This window comes from Oncorhynchus kisutch, linkage group LG23 (genome assembly GCF_002021735.2).
Source record: "Oncorhynchus kisutch isolate 150728-3 linkage group LG23, Okis_V2, whole genome shotgun sequence".
Taxonomy (NCBI): Eukaryota; Metazoa; Chordata; class Actinopteri; order Salmoniformes; family Salmonidae; genus Oncorhynchus; species Oncorhynchus kisutch.
Window position 1 is genome coordinate 7565279 of NC_034196.2, and position 16520 is coordinate 7581798.

The window sequence follows — 16520 nt, forward strand, 5'->3', positions numbered from 1 at the left end:
CCCCACCACACGTTCAGGAAAAGGTGGCACAGATTTTATTACTCAGACTTCCAGCAGATACTACAGACAGGGGTAGAGCGAACATGCCACTCATATGGACAGAAAGGCTACATTTCCCTTGCAAACTGACTGGCGTCTACAAAGATCCCATCTAAAATGTAACAAATGCTTACAAACTGACTCGAAAGCAAGTCTAAATCCCTATGAGTGGCTTGTTAAACATCTGAAATCAGGTAGAAAACTTACACTGAAATTAAATCAACAGTACTTTTCCTTTTGGCCCCATCAGATAACCAACAAAATAAAACAATCTTAGCACTTATTCATCCTATGAAATGATTACTGTATATTTCAGTTTTTATACAGCACATAGTCTTTCAGTTAAAAAAAAAAATAAGCAAAAAGAACCTACATTTATTTTTTTTAATCATAAAATGTTCCTTACAAAACAAGATTACATTCTGCATGCTGTACTGACTGGGGGGAGGAGTGGCTCAGAGGAAGAGAGAGAACACATGAGTTTACTCCAAGTACAGAACAGCACAAGAATCCAGAAAAAAAACAAGCAGCGCAAAAAATAACAGGGATTCATTCGACAGCTTTGAGAGAATTTCCAAACTTCTTCTAATTAAAAGATGGTATGTTAAATGACCGGGGGAGAGCACATCTACCCAAAGCAGGGGAATGTTGGCTCTGATGGAGAGAATGCGCATGGCAGTTTGGCTTCACTCCACTTTCCTGTTTAGAAGAACCGACCAGAGTACTGCTTCACACTGCAACACAAAACAGTGGAAAAGTGAATAAAGGAACCCCAGGAATCATTTCTAAATCTCCATTATGTTTAATTTCATTTCCATTAGTCATGAACAACTATTTTTTTTCTTCCTTGATTACCACTGATAGGTGACGGGTTGAATAGGTTTCCACCATACTGCTTTCACCGGAGAAGAGGAAAGGGTGTTAGCACATGCCTGTTCTGCAGTAGATACTGGGCGTTCTGGATCTGGTCCTGTGTTCCATTGATGGTGATGATGCGGTCCTCTGAGCCCTCTAGTGGCTCGTCTATCTTGATGGACGCTCCCGACTCGTGACGGATCTGCTTGATCCGCTGGCCGCCCTTCCCGATGATGGAGCCGGCCAGCTACGACAAGTGAGGAGCCAGGGTTACTTTTCCCCAACAATGTGATTGGCACAATGACAACCAGGTATAGGGGCAATTTCAACAATGTATGAATAGAGGCTTATGTGAGGAGTTTCTGATCAATTGGAAATAATCTCAACTCTTTTTTTCTCCAGTACATATTTTTTGGAAGTGTGTGTGTGGTGGTAAGATTATGCTTGGGACTGCTATTTGATCCTTTACTCACATCTTTGGGGATGGTCACTTGTGTTGTGATGACGGGACCCCCGATGTCACTGTATGACCCTCGGCCACCTGGAGAGACCAAGAGATATCATTTAGAATTTATCCACTGTTGTGGGGAAAGTCTTCCCTTTATAAAAACGACAACAAAATACAGAAGCAACAAAATGAGACATGATACAAATGTGATCCTTTTTCACTCACCAGACTGAAAGGGCTCCCACGAGGAATTGTTGTCTTTGAAAAGATGGAGGAAAAGAATAACAATACGTCACATTGTGGCTGACAGACTACATACACCAACAGGGTGACAAAGGACAGGGGGAGAGCTGGTGGTGCTTACTGGACAGAAAGGTCTTTACCCTGACCTAAGAGACATTCAAACAGGGTAGAGACTACCATGACCAAAAGTAAATGTGGAAGAGAGGAGACTCACCACCATATCCACCACTCTGTATTCAGCAGGACATGGGGAAGAGAGAAAGACAAAATGAGAAGCTCATTACAACACTGAAACCTACATCAAGTCAATATTAGTTTACATTTAAGATTGAACTCCATAATTTTCGCATATGAATCTTAGCTGCCCTATTCATTTTCAACTATGTACATTATTGGTACGACCCTACCAACCCTGCCCGGAAATCGCTTTGGTTTCACCTCAAGTTCATTTGTTAGTTTAGCAGCTCCAGACTATGTACTCAGCTGCTCCTTGGTAACCAAGGAGACAACTGTTGCCAGGCAACAAGAGGCCTAACCAGTGCGCTCCCTCGTTGAAGAGCAGCGCCACAGTGTCCAAACCACAGTGCTTTCACTAGAACAGGAAAACAATACCAATCCATTTCCATAAGTAGAGTAGCTACTGTGTCGACTTGCCTACTATTATAACACCAGGCAATTGACAGACTAACTCGCTCTACCATGCGTAAACCCTTATCCAAACACATAAATGCTGAGGTCACTCACCATGCTGTTGTAGCGGTCTCCTGGTCTTCCTCTCCTGTCGCTGCTTCGATAAGATGGGAGGTTGTCAGGGTTAACATGGCATGAGATGGAGAGGGTTCAGTTTACCACCTTTAGTGGACAGACAGTGTCCCCCAAACCAACGGGCTGACAAGTCTATACAACACAAGTGTGACAAGTCCTTCTTGGCTTGTCGTTTAGCCACCCGAGAGTGTGAAGAGCCACAACAACTTGTTTTGGAATCAGTATTCATTGGTGGACACCGATGCAGATGTGGTGTTCATATAGTCATCCACTTATAGGAAAAGAGGTCATGTTGACAGAATAGCTACTGTGCCATGGTTAAAATCATATTGACGCCCATTAAATCAACAGAAGAGTAAACCCAACATTTTCAACTCCACAGCCGAGAGCTCCATTCTCCAAAAAACTATTCTGATTTGGAGAAGTGGAAAAGTTTCACCCTAACCACTTTGCAGTTGCTGCCTTTTACACAAATTACTTACTTTGGTCTGTCGTCCATGTTGCCGTGATAACTCTGGTGGGAGAACCGGTCCCCTCTGCAAACAAACAACACGGGCAACATGACTCAGTGGAACTGAAAACTTAAAGATTACTTTAAGGACTAGTCTAATAGTATGACTTAGGTCCATATGATCGCGTTAACATAGGAGAAATCCCTGAGATGATGTATATGACTAACAGTAGTGGGGAAGCTGTGACACTTACACACAGGGAAAGTACACGGTTAGATTTTTTTTACTGAGTAACTGAATGTGATAAAAGAGGTATCCATAAACAAACAAGTCAATGAAAGAACAAAAAGGAAGCTAAGCTCCTTACCCTCCTCTTGGGGGTGGTGGTGGGGGGAGGGGAAGGTTTCGAGCCCGGCTCCCCCCACGCCCTCCTCTACCTGGCAGGGGAGGGGGCGGTCCCCGACGAGGGCTCATGTCGTCGTAGTCCCGCCTGGAGGGGGGCATAGGTCGGCCCCCGCGGCCGGGGGGCATGCGTTCAAAGCCCCCCCTGCCCCGCATGGGGAAGCCCCCCATGGGCCGCCGGCCCCGCTCTTCGTAAATCATGGTGAAGCCGCCGTAGTCATACGTCTCGTCGTAGAAGTTGGGGTCATAGGGCTGGGCGCGCCCTTTGATAGGAGCCTACAGAAAGATGGATAATACTATTGAGATGCTATTGTATGTAGCCCTGTGAAGAAATGTAGCTCTGAAATGACTACAATGTCCACAACTGTTGTAAATGGAATATGTAAAACAAAACAAAAAAAAGTGTCTGCTGTTAAAATCGGTACAATTCTAGTATAAGTGACTGACTTTCAGTGAGTTTCCATGTTTAGACACTGGTGATGGGTGAGTGTGTTGTGGTCACTGGCTCAGAACTGAACTCTCACCCACCTCAGATACCAAGTCCAGGATAACTTTGATGCATTCAACAACACGGTCTGGCTTCCCTCCAACCAGAACCACACGGTCAGTGGACTGAGGACAGCACTCCTGGAACAGCTTGATGGTGGTCTGGGTGTTCTGGTGGAGACAGAGGAAGCTCAGCATGAAATACACCCACACAATGCCAAATGTTCAAAATGCGTTTGACTCTTCTTCAGCTTTGAGCATGAAATAATATACATCTTATATACATCTAAGGACAAGTTGGCAACAACGATTAAGGACTGATCAAGCACATGCACTCTACATTTCAGCTTATCTTTAACCATGACTATGGACTGAGTCAAGTCAGCATTTTGAAACCAGTGTACACATGACAGACAACAGGATCCCATCTTACCTCTCTTAACTCCTTTATCTTGGCACCTTTCACCCCAATGATTCCCCCGGCCAAACTCTGATGGATCAGCAAACGCAGCTCGCAGTCAAAATCAATCCCGTTATAATGCTGGTACTAGGAAAAAACAGGTACAGATCAGTCAGGTCAAATACGGCCTTTAACTCTCGACTGAGGATCCGGAAAAATACAAACCTACACATGTACTGTATGTCTTTGGAGGCCGCGGGGGACTCACCTCTTCCAGAGTAGGGATGATCTTCAGCAGAATCTCTCCGATAGTGTCAATATCTGCACTCACACTCAGGATCCTGTTAGGGAATGGCATGTGGCCACAGGTAATGAGGCAAAACAGAAAGAAAAGAAAAAACAGAAGTAAAAGAAAACTTACTTCAAGACTAACACTCACGTGAAGGTCACACAAAGAGTTAAAAAAAACTCAAAGCAAAGGAAGAAGAGGACTGCTGTATACTGTACATATTTTGGCTTTCCCTGAAATACGAGCAACTTGACATGCACTCGCTTATCTCACATTCAAAAAAGACAGAAAGATTGAAATGGGGCAGGTTTGGCAGGGCGTTACAACGTGAGGCACAAGGCTGGCCACAGTCAGGGGGGGGAGAGAGAAGCCTTCTTTTAACCATCATGTGCAGCAATTTAAAAAAGATAGAATAAACTCGTCATCACAATCGTGAAACTTCTCATAGTGACAGGGGGTCAGGGGTAGAACAGAAACAAATAAAGAAAGCAGGGGGTGGGGGGGGGTTGCGAGTGGTAACCACTAGGTGGCGGACAGGAGCGGGGGGGGGGGGGGGGGGATGAGAGGTTTGGCAGGCAGTCTGGACCGATGGGGGGGCCTGAGAGAAACCAAACAGGGAGATGCAGCACAAGGGGGGAAAAAAAGAGACGACAGTGATGAGTGACAGAGTGGGCGGAGCTTGAGCGCTCAGATCATGAACAGTGATGTTGAGAACAGTGGGGTGGGGGAGGGGCGCAGGGGGTAGGGGGGAGCAAGGTGGGCCAGAAGGACAGAGCGAGAAATATCATTGGCTTTCCTTTCCACAGTTCAAGACGAATAATATCACAGCAAGGAAACATCCAACAGTTCAACAAGAACTACTGAAAGTGGAGGATTATTATTTTGAAATCTCCCCCTGTACGGGACAAGTGACTTCATTTGTAGTGACAAAAAAAGGTCCAAATTAAATGGAAATACCTAAATGTGGGGGGAGAAGACAGAAAAATTCAATGGAACAATACCCGTCTCCTGATAAAGGGGAAGGGGAGGGGTTCTATATGTAAAAAAAATGTTAAAATGAAACAGAAGGCAGGTTATCAAAGACATGTTTCTCTGTTCTAATCAGGCAGTGAGGCAATAACTGGTGGGACATACCGCTCTGGGCCACTGCTGTCAGGGACTGATACACTGGCATTGTACTGCATTGGCCGTGGAGGTTGGCATTGGGCAAGGGCATTCAATCACATGATGTCAAGTAAGGTGCCCGTTTAAGGAGGGGCACGTTTGTGGGCGGGCGGCGGGGTGGGGCGGGGCCAACCGGGGTGTCAGGTGGGCGGGCGTTCAGGGGCGGAGGTTGGGCCAACGTCAAGGTGGGCAACGCAGGAGGGGCATGTCGATCCAGTACATGGGCAACGGAGGAAGGTGGCCAAAAATAAAAAAGTAAAGGAGAGGGAAGAGGGGGAGAAGGAATACATTTTAATTGAATACACGCTATACTCCATCACTATACTGCTTTAAAAAAAGAAAAAAAAGAACAGCGGCGACTAGACTGAGCCAGCTCTAACAAACAACACACTGTTAGCTAAATGGACTGCATGGCTAGAGGTTGTAACAGACTATAGGTCCGCTCAGGCTTTGAGACACCAGTTGAAGGGACATCGCCACAGTCCGGTATAGTTTCAAGGCTGTAAGGGGCATTAGAAATCACATTCAGAGTTCAGTAGGGAGGATCGTTTCCTTTTATCTGAACCATGAGAATGCCCCAACGACCCTCGACCCCAAATCTGGTCCAATCGAGCCAAACCATGTCTGTCCACATGAGCCAACCTATAGATGTGCCATTTGGGAAAGCGAGAATCTGACTACTGTATAAAATAAAGCTGCAGTTGTACCTCCAACTTTCAGACATGCACCATTTGACCAATCAAGTCAAACAATGACAGTCAGTCTATAGATGGGAGATTAATTTTATCAGAGGAAAACCATTTAATTACAGGGATCACATTTGTTTGATAGGGCTCGTTAGGGTTGTCATTAGAAATGGGGTTGCTGGATACCATAATGTCTATGAAAATGTTAGATATACAACGTCAATTATTAGTGATGGGAGAAAAGAAAAAAAAAGTTACATATCTCAATATTTTTGGACAATATGATATCTATACATATACAGTGCACCCAGAAAGTATTCAAAACCGTCGACTCTTTCCACATTGTTACATTACTGCCTTATTCTAAAATGTATCAATCAACACACAATACCCATAATGACAAAGCGAAAACAGGCTTAGACATTTTTGCAAATGTATCAAATATAAAAAACAGAAATCTTATTTACATAAGTATTCAGACCCTTTGCTATGAAACTCAGAATTGAGCTCAGGTCCATTCTGTTTCCATTGATCATCCTTGAGATGTTTCTACAACTTGATTGGAGTCCACCTATGGTAAATTCAATTGATTGGACATGATTTGAAAAGGCTCACACCTGTCTATATAAGGTCCCACAGTTGACAGTGTATGTCAAAGAAAAAACCAAGCCATGAGGTTGAAGAAATGGTCTGTAGAGCACCAAGACAGGACTGTGTCGAGGCACAGATCTAGGGAAGGCTACCAAAACAATTCTGCAGCACTAAAGGACCCCATGAACACCGTGGCCTCCATCATTCTTAAATGGAAGAAGTTTGAAACCACCAACTCTTCTTGGTTACTTAAATGGTGACCCAAAACCCGATGGTCACTGACAGAGCTCCAGAGTCCAGAGATGGGAGAACCTTCCAGAAGGACAGCCATCTCTGCAGCACCACCAATCAGGCCTTTACAGTGGAGTGGCCAGACAGAAGCCACTCTTCAGTAAAAGGCAGCCCGCTTGGAGTTTGCCAAAAGGCACCTAAAGGAACTCTCAGAACATGAGAAACAAGACTCTTTGGCCTGAATGAAAGGCGTCACATCAGGAAGAAACTTGGTACTATCCCTACGGTGGAGCATGGGGGTGGCAGCATCATACTGTGGGGATGTTTTTCAGCAGCAGGGACTGGGAGACAGATCCTTGATGAAAACCTGCTCCAGAGTGCTAAGGACCTCCGACTGGGGCAAATGTTCACCTTCCAACAGGACAATGACCTTAAGCACACAGCCAAGACAACGCAGGAAATACAGGTGTGCCAAGCTGGTAGTGTTTATACCCAAGAAGACTCAAGGCTGTAATTGCTGCTGAAGGTGCTTCAACAAAGTAGTGATCTGAAGGGTCTGAATACTTATATAAATGTGATTTCAGTTTAAATTTGCAAACATTTAAAAAACTGTTTGCTTTGTCATTTTAGGGGGGTTAATCCAGTTTAGAATACGGCTGTAATCTAACAATGGAAGTCAAGGGGTCTGAATACTTTCCGAATGCATTGTACATATTTATTTGCTACTGTAGGTAGCATTAGCTCACACTAGTCTGCTGTGCCTCAACTCTGGTATTTCATCCTATAGGTTGTTCTCCAATTTAAGTAGTAAGCCAGCAACTTTATTTCCCTGAGTGATCAAAACTCGTCCTTATGCTCCCCCTTGTCTCTGCAGCAGACATGGTGAACAATAATACATTTGGAACGTCCAATCGCAATACACATAGAATTCTCACAATCATGAGAATCGCCACAATCATGACAATCGCAATACATATTGTATTGGCACCCAAGTATTGTGATATCGTATCCTAAGGTCCCTAGCAATTCTCAGTCCTAATAATTATAGCTTTACAGCAAATCTCCTAGTCGAGGAAAAGATTTGATGATGCCAATTCTGTATACTCACGTCTGTGCGTAAGGCTTTTATATTCTTGCCACCCTTTCCGATAACGGCGCCAGCATTCTGAGGGGAAACGAGGGTTTTACTTAGGGACAGAATAATGGGTCAGATTGTTTTGTGTCTATCATTCAGCGGACTATCAGGAATTTCTGATTTTTAAAAGGAATAGGCCTAAAATCCCATTTCTGTTGACAGGCTTACTTTGCTCTGCAGCAGTACCCGCAGCTCAACCATCTCGTCTGTGTTGCGAGAGCGCTTGAAGGCCTGCTCCTCGTCCATGTCCTCGGCAGGGCGTTTACCTGATGGGAGAAACCTGGAGCGTTAGCCTGATGCTACACTGTGCCCTATACATGTTCCAGCCAGGCAACAGCATACACCCAGCATGTGTTCAGCCCCTACCACTCCCCTTCCTGGATCAAAACTGGGCAGAACTGCTCCTAAAACAGCAGTGAATTGGACAAAAAAAAAACATGGCCATCTGACATGCAGTCATGGTGCCAGCATGCAGCTATACCAGTAGTCCCTTCTGTAAAGACTGACAACACTGCTTTTCTCCAATAGTTGATATGTCTGAGTGCACTGACAGAATAGCTTTCATGTCTTACCGTTAGTGTCAGTATTGCTGAACGTGGTCTCTTCTTCCTGCTGCTCGATTTCTGTCTCCATTGTCTTGCACCAGCGGTGAAATGTGAACAGGCTCCTCTCTGTGGATCTGCTGTGGGGTGGCAACAATGGAAATAAGACCATGCCTCTTGAGAACTGAGGATTTGTCAGACAAGACTTCACCAATCCTGTCACTAATCAAACCTGTTGCCTTGCCCCTGCGTACAACTAAAATTATATCCCAAAGGCTGGCAGATGGCAACAGTTGTGTCATCTTACCGTCCGAATGCATTGTATGCATCCGGCAATACATTCGTATCCCTCGTGGACCGTTTCTTACCTACAACATTCTCAATTCAGACAGCATAGGCTTTGATTTCCTCCTAGCTAAATTATAATCCTGAATGTTCTGTATCACGTTGCAGCAGTCTTTCCCCCCCCACCCCTAACCTAATGCAGTGCTGTACCTCATTAGTGGAAACAAAGACTCTCTGGGCGGGTCTGCTGGTTTGGACTAGCAGAAGTTACTTTTCGTAGCAGGTGAGGAAACCCTTATGGAGAAGGTTAGGAGAATTAGTGGCAGGTTGGGACGATTAGATTATGGTTAGGAAAAGGGTTAGCTAAAATTGTCCCGGACCCACATATCTAGTTACATCCAGGACTGCCTTGAGAACAGTCTTGGTTTCCACTAATGCGACGCTGCCAACTCAACAGGCTTGCTTAAAATGAACTGACCCCCTGGTCTGAGTTTAAACCCGATTAGCTGAACGTGATTGAAAACATCCGGCATTGGCTTTTAGCCACTCCAGTAGCAGCGTGGTGGGAAAGGAAAGTACACATTTTCCCCCGTTTTTAATTTTATGCACAGAGGATATGAATGTATTGCCGGCTGCATACAATGCATTTGGACGGTAAGATGGCACAACTTAATATCGCCATCTGCCGGTCTTTAGGCTACTTTAATTCATTATTGCTGTGCCACAGAATACACAAGTGTACTTACTATACTGTAATTTAACGTAAACCATCAAATCCCCGCCCTAAATACGAGTGGTTGCCGCTTGATGACATAGCTAAATGTAATGTTAACGGGTCTAAAATTAACACTACAGTCGCCCGACAATTTGTAGGGGGTGGTTTGCCACCTCATTGTAACGAGCTAGATAAGTTACTTCTGGTGTGGGTGTTGTGTAAGAAAGGGATGACATTAGCAAGTTAACGTCTGCTTAATACTGATGTGGACAAGCTAGTTAACATTAGCCAGTCAATGACCTAATGCGTGGCAACACTGGAAGTAATCTAGCTAGTAACGTTAGCTTGCCACCCAACTAGATTACTTGGTAGCTCTGAAGGCCTATATTAACTAGCTACTTCTGCACAAACACATGTACAGTAACGCGTTATCTAGCGCATTTTTTTGTTGTCAAGAAGTCAGCTGTTATGTTTCTGTTAACGTTGTCTGAACCTGTTATCTGGATAACGTTAACCAGGTAGTTATGATTATTGGCTAAATCCATGTGTAACGTTACATGCGCTGTATGTAGCTAGGCGAGTTAGCAAGCTAGCTAATTCACGCTAGTTAGCCACCTACAGTATAAAACGAAGGCCCTTTTGCATAGCTAAACGTTAGCTTGAGGAATGACTGACCACGTTAGCTACACACTTCTCAACGGAGTTAACCGCAAACGTTTGGGTAACTAAATTAACTAGACTCGACTCCTAGCTAGCTAATATTAGCGATACAGTTCGAGGCGTGTCCCCAAAACTGATGTAATTCCCCATTGACAGATTAAAATGTAAAATAAATAACGTTAACTAACAAACAACCTCAAATAATTGAACGCGAACCACTAACCTATTTTGATTTTATTTTTTTAGCTAAACTAATATGAAACAAACCTGCAGCCAAACCGTGTTCTTCACAGCCAATTTTTGTCCAGAAATTGGTTGAACAATCTTCCCATTACAGTCGGCCGCAAAATAGGGCGTCTGTCTTCTTTCACTGATTGGAGAGTGCAGATTCGAGATAACAAAATATTGTGCCGAGATTGGATAAATCAGCTGTCTTTCAAAATCAACACGTCTTCAAGGAAATGTGGGCTGCGTTTAGACAGGCAGCCTAATTCTGATATTTTGTTTCCATCGTTGTCATAGTAGCCTAGGCTATGTCTAATTCAATTGTATTTGTCACATGCTTCGTAGACTAACAGTTAAATGCTTACTTAGGGGTCCTTTTCCAACAATGCAGTTAAACAGAAAAAAATAGGCTTTTATTTTATTTTATTTAACCAGGTAGGCTAGTTGAGAACAAGTTCTCATTTGCAACTGCGACCTGGCCAAGATAAAGCAAAACAGTTCGACACATTCAACAACACAGAGTTACATATGGAATAAACAAACACAATCAATAATACAGTAGAAAAAGTCTATATACAACATGTGCAAATGAGGTAGGTTAATGGGGGTAAGGCAATAAATAGGCCATGGTGGCGAAGTAATTACAATATAGCAAATAAACACTGGAATGATAGAATGTGCAGAAGATGAATGTGCAAGTAGAGATATTGTGGTGCAAAGGAGCAAGATAAATAAATACAGTATGTGGATGAGGTAGTTGGATGGGCTATTTACAGATGGTCTATGTACAGGTGCAGGGATCTGTGAGCTGCTCTGACAGCTGGTGCTTAAAGCTAGTGAGGGAGATAAGTCTCCAGCTTTAGTGATTTTTGCAACTGGTGACACAAGAAATAACTCCACAGTAAATAACAATAATGAGTGGAAAAAAACATACAGGGAGTAACTGTACCGAGTCGATGTGCAGGGGTATGAGATAGTATGTACATAGAAGGGGTAAAGTGTGTGTGTTTCCCAAAACACTGCAGCTCAGTGCAAGAGGCATCACTGCAGTACCTGGTTCGAATCTAGGCTGCATCACATCCGGCCTTGATTTGGAATCCCATAGGGCGGCACACAATTGGCCCAGTGCCATCCGGGTTTGGCCAGGGTAGGCGGTCACTGTAAATAAGAATTTGTTCTTAACTGACTTGCCTCGTTAAATAGAGGTTCAATGTAAAAATAAATTAAGATTTATTTAACTAGGCAAGTAAAATAAGAAATTGTGTTTAACTGACAATGCCTGCCTAACCCGAAAAACGCTGGGCCAAATTGTGCGACCGCCCTATGGGACTCCCAATCACGGCCAGTTGTGATACAGCCTGGAATTGAACTAGGGTGATGCCTCTAGCACTGAGTGGTACTGCCTTAGACTGCTGCGCCACTCGGGAGCCCAAGTTGGGGTGTCATGTTGGGGAGTGTGTGGGTAGAATCCAGTGTGCGCAGTTAGTGCAAAAAAGTGTATGTGTTGGTGTCCGTGTAAGCGTGTGTGGGCAGAGTGTGTGTGTGTGCATAGTCAGTGCAAGAACAAAAAGGGTTAATGCAGTTAGTCCAGGTAGCCATTTGATTAGCTATTTAGCAGCCATATTTAGCAGTCTTATGGCATGGGGGGTTAGAAGCTGTTCAGGCTCCTGTTGGTTCCAGACTTGATGCACTGGTACAATATTTTGAGCCTTCCTCTGACACTGCCTGATATAGAGGGTCTGGATGGCCGGTAGCTCGGCCCCAGTGATGTACTCACCACCCTCTGTAGCGCCTTGCAAGTCAAGATGCTCTCAATGGTGCAGCTGCATAACTATTTGAGGGCCCATGCTGAATCTTTACAGAATCCTGAAGGGGAAGAGGCACTGTTGTGCCATCTTCACAACTGTGTGGGTGTGAGGACCAAGTTAATTCCTTAGTGATGTGGACACAGGAACTTGAGGCTCTCGGCTATGCTGTCGTGAGTGAACAGGGAGTACACGAGAAGACTAAGCACACACCCCTGAAGGGACCACGTGTTAATGGTCAGCATGGCGGATGTGTTGCCTATGGTCACTGCCTGGGGGGCAGCCCGTCAGGAAGTCCAGGATCCAGTTGCAGAGGGAGGTGTTCAGTCCCAGGGCCCTGAGTTTGGTAGGGACTTTGGTGTTGAATGCTGAGCTATAGTCAATTAACAGCATTCTTACATGGGCATTCCTTTTGTCATGTGAGTGAGAGCAGTGTGGAGTGCAATAGAGATTGCGTCATCTGTTGGCACTGGATGTGAATTTCAGTGGGTCCAGTATGTCTTTTTATGGCTATAGATGTGAGTGCTATGGGTTGAAGGTCATTTAGGCAGGGATGGTCTGGTGGTCTGTTTGAAACAAATTGGTATTACAGACTGGGTCAGGGATAGGTTAAAAATGACAGTGAAGACACTTGCCAGCTGGTCAGCGCATGCTCTGAGTACCCATCTTGGTATTCCACTGTGGCTTTGCGGATGTTAACCTGTTTTAAAGGTGTTACTCACATCGGCAATGGAGAGTGAGATCACACAGTCGTCCGGAACAGCTGGTGCACTCATGCATGGGTCAGTGTTTGCCTTTACGTGAGCATAGAAGGCATTTAGCTCATCTGGTAGGCTTGCGCGACTGGGTTTCCATTTGTAATCCTTGACAGTTTGCAAACCCTGCCATATTCTTTGCGCATCAGAGCTTGCGTAGTAGATTTCGATCTTAGTACTGTAATGACTCGTTGCCTGTTTGATGGCTCGTCTGAGATCTTAGCAGGATTTCTTATGAGCGTCCGGATTAGTGTCCTGCTCCTTGAAGGCGGCAGCTATAGCTTTTAGCTCATTGCAGATGTTGCATGTAATCCATGGCTTCTGGTTGGGGCATGTACGGTTACTGTGGGGACGACATCATCGATGCACTTATTAATGAAGGCAGTGACTGATGTGGTAAACTCCTCAATGTCACTAGTTGCACAGGTGACATGCTGGTAAAAAAATTGTTAAAACGGATTTCAGTTGCCTGCATTAAAATACCCGGCCACAAGAAACGCAGCATCTGGATGTGCATGCTCTTGTTTGCTTATGGCCCTATACAGCCTGCTGAGTGTGGTCTTAGTACCAGCATCGGTTTGTGGTGGTAAATAGACGGATATGAAAAGTATAGATTAAAACTCTTGGTAAATAGTATGGTCTGCAGAATGTCCAGACCTGTAGACTCCTTGAAGTAGAAATGGTCATCCAAATTGATGATGGTGACCGCTGTTCTGATGTCCAGAAGCTGTTTTCAGTCATAGGAAATTATGGTTGCGACAATATACAGTGGGGCAAAAAAAGTATATAGTCCGCCACCAATTGTGCAAGTTATCTCACTTAAAAAGATGAGAGAGGCCTGTAATTTTCATCATAGGTACACTTCAACTATGACAGACAAAATGAGAAAAAAAATCCTGAAAATCACATTGTAGGATTTTTAAAAATGAATTTATTTGCAAATTATGGTGGAAAATAAGTATTTGGTCAATAACAAAAGTGTATCTCAATACTTTGTTATATACCCTTTGTTGGCAATGACAGAGGTCAAATGTCTTCACAAGGTTTTCACACGCTGTTGCTGGTATTTTGGCCCATTCCTCCATGCAGATCTCCTCTAGAGCAGTGATGTTTTGGGGCTGTTGCTGGGCAACACAGACTTTCAAGTCCCTCCAAAGATTTTCTATGGGGTTGAGATCTGGAGACTGGCTAGGCCACTCCAGGACCATGAAATGCTTCTTACGAAGCCACTCCTTCATTGCTCGGGCGGTGTGTTTGGGATCATTGTCATGCTGAAAGACCCAGCCACGTTTCATCTTCAATGCCCTTGCTGATGGAAGGAGGTTTTCACTCAAAATCTCACGATACATGGCCCCATTCATTCTTTCCTTTACACGGATCAGTCATCCTGGTCCCTTTGCAGAAAAACAGCCCCATGCTTCACAGTAGGTATGGTGTTCTTTGATGCAACTCAGCATTCTTTGTCCTCCAAACACAACGAGTTGAGTTTTTACCAAAAAGTTATATTTTGGTTTCATCTGACCATATGACAATATGACATTCTCCCAATCTTCTTCTGGGTCATCCAAATGCTCTCTAGCAAACTTCAGACTGGCCTGGACATGTACTGGCTTAAGCAGGGGGACACGTCTGGCACTGGAGGATTTTGAGTCCCTGGCGGCGTAGTGTGTTACTGATGGTAGGCTTTGTTACTTTGGTCCCAGCTCTCTGCAGGTCATTCAATAGGTCCCCCTGGGGGTGTGGTTCTGGGATTTTTGCTCACCGTTCTTGTGATCATTTTGACCCCACGGGGTGAGATCTTGCGTGGAGCCCCAGATCGAGGGAGATTATCAGGTGTCTTGTATGTCTTCCATTTCCTAATAATTGCTCCCACAGTTGATTTCTTCAAACCAAGCTTACCTATTGCAGATTCAGTCTTCCCAGCCTGGTGCAGGTCTACAATTTTGTTTCTGGTGTCCTTTGACAGCTCTTTGGTCTTGGCCATAGTGGAGTTTGGAGTGGGACTGTTTGAGGTTGTGGACAGGTGTCTGTTACACTGATAACAAGTTCAAACAGGTGCCATTAATACAGGTAACAGGTGGAGGACAGAGGAGCCTCTTAAAGAAGAAGTTACAGGTCTGTGAGTACCAGAAATCTTGCTTGTTTGTAGGTGACCAAATACTTATTTTCCACCATAATTTGCAAATAAATTAATTAAAAATCCTACAATGTGATTTTTCTGGATTTCTTTTCTCTCATTTTGTCTGTCATAGTTTAAGTGTACCTATGATGAAAATTACAGGCCTCTCATCTTTTTAAGTGGGAGAACTTGCACAATTGGTGGCTGACTAAATACTTTTTTGCCCCACTGTATACAAAGAAAGTCCGCTTGAAAAACACACAAAATAGCAGAATTGGTCAGGAGCTGCAGCACCATGTGGTGGTCATCATTGCAATGATCAGTGGTGTAAAGTACTTAAGTAAAAAATGCTTGTCAGTACTACTAGATTTTTGGGGTATCTTTACTTTACTATTAATGTTTTTGACAACTTTTGGCGAGGCGGTCTAAGGCACTGCATCTGTGTTAGGGGTGTCACTACAGACCCTAGTTCGATTCAAGGCTATATCACAACCGGCTGTGATTGGGAGTCCCATAGGGCGGCGCACAATTGGCTCAACTTCATTAGCGTTTGGCCGGGTAGGCTGTCATTGTAAATAAGAATTTGTTCTTTACAGACTTGCCTAGTTAAAATAAATATTTTAGCAATTACTTTTACTTTTTGATACTTCAAAGTATTTGGTTTTAAAATATATTTATCTTACTGGGTGACCTTTTTCTTGTAACTTTAAAAAAAAAATTTCACGTTTGAAAATTGGGTACTTTTTCCACCACTGGCAATGATTCAGAAAAAGAAAAAAAAAGTAGGCTAACGTCTGTTTTCAAAATGTAGCAAGCTAATGGTGCAGACATCAAATTACATTGGTTTTCATTTCAATGTAACAATTGCTATTGGGTACATTGCTAAATCAGAATTATGCCCTCTGCTCCTCCTTGTGGAGCAAAAATGCTAACTTTCCCTTTTATTGGTAATGGTGAGAGGTTAGCATGTCTTGGGGGCAAATACTACATTTTAATACACTATGCATTTGCCCAAATACTTGACACCTTCAAATGTGGGGACTACAGAATAAATATAAAGTTGCATTCATTTCTAAAATGTAAAACATATGTATGAAAATACCTTTAAAATAAATAGTGACATTCTGTACTGCCACCTCATATAAAACATTTGATCTCAAATCCAAAATGCTGGAGCATAGAGCCAAATTAAGTTTTAGCTTCACTGTCCAATAAGTATGGAGTGTAT

General features: G+C 43.8%; 1 protein-coding gene across 6 annotated transcripts; it reads right to left on the bottom strand.

Moving 5' to 3' along the window:
* Positions 1–19: 19 nt before the first annotated feature.
* On the bottom strand, positions 20–10878 carry LOC109868061 (heterogeneous nuclear ribonucleoprotein K-like). Of its 6 annotated transcripts, none has more exons than XM_020457470.2 (16): positions 10656–10878; positions 8759–8868; positions 8355–8452; positions 8160–8216; positions 5514–5557; positions 4359–4431; positions 4124–4237; positions 3733–3861; positions 3170–3480; positions 2833–2886; positions 2330–2372; positions 1800–1815; positions 1568–1600; positions 1368–1435; positions 972–1141; positions 20–773 (listed from the first exon to the last, which is right to left on the bottom strand). In XM_020457470.2, the coding sequence occupies exons 2-16, from the start codon at positions 8817–8819 to the stop codon at positions 743–745; spliced, it is 1302 nt and encodes a 433-aa protein (XP_020313059.1). In that variant the 5' UTR covers positions 8820–8868; positions 10656–10878; the 3' UTR covers positions 20–742. The 6 variants fall into 6 exon arrangements, with proteins under 6 accessions (XP_020313059.1, XP_020313058.1, XP_031658976.1 ...); XM_020457469.2 differs by having other exon boundaries at positions 895–1141; XM_031803116.1 differs by having other exon boundaries at positions 895–1141; positions 2330–2369; positions 4124–4231; positions 10656–10788.
* Positions 10879–16520: the final 5642 nt, after the last annotated feature.

Bases quoted from the DNA above. Each gene is read 5' to 3' on its own strand.
- LOC109868061 (XM_020457469.2), bottom strand. From the start codon at position 8,819: ATGGAGACAGAAATCGAGCAGCAGGAAGAAGAGACCACGTTCAGCAAT. The intron at 2,373-2,832 runs GTAAGTAATTTG...ATCTTATCGAAG, and splicing joins AACATGGACGACAGACCAAA to CAGCGACAGGAGAGGAAGAC. The intron at 1,436-1,567 runs GTGAGTGAAAAA...TGGTCTCTCCAG, and splicing joins GTGGGAGCCCTTTCAGTCTG to GTGGCCGAGGGTCATACAGT.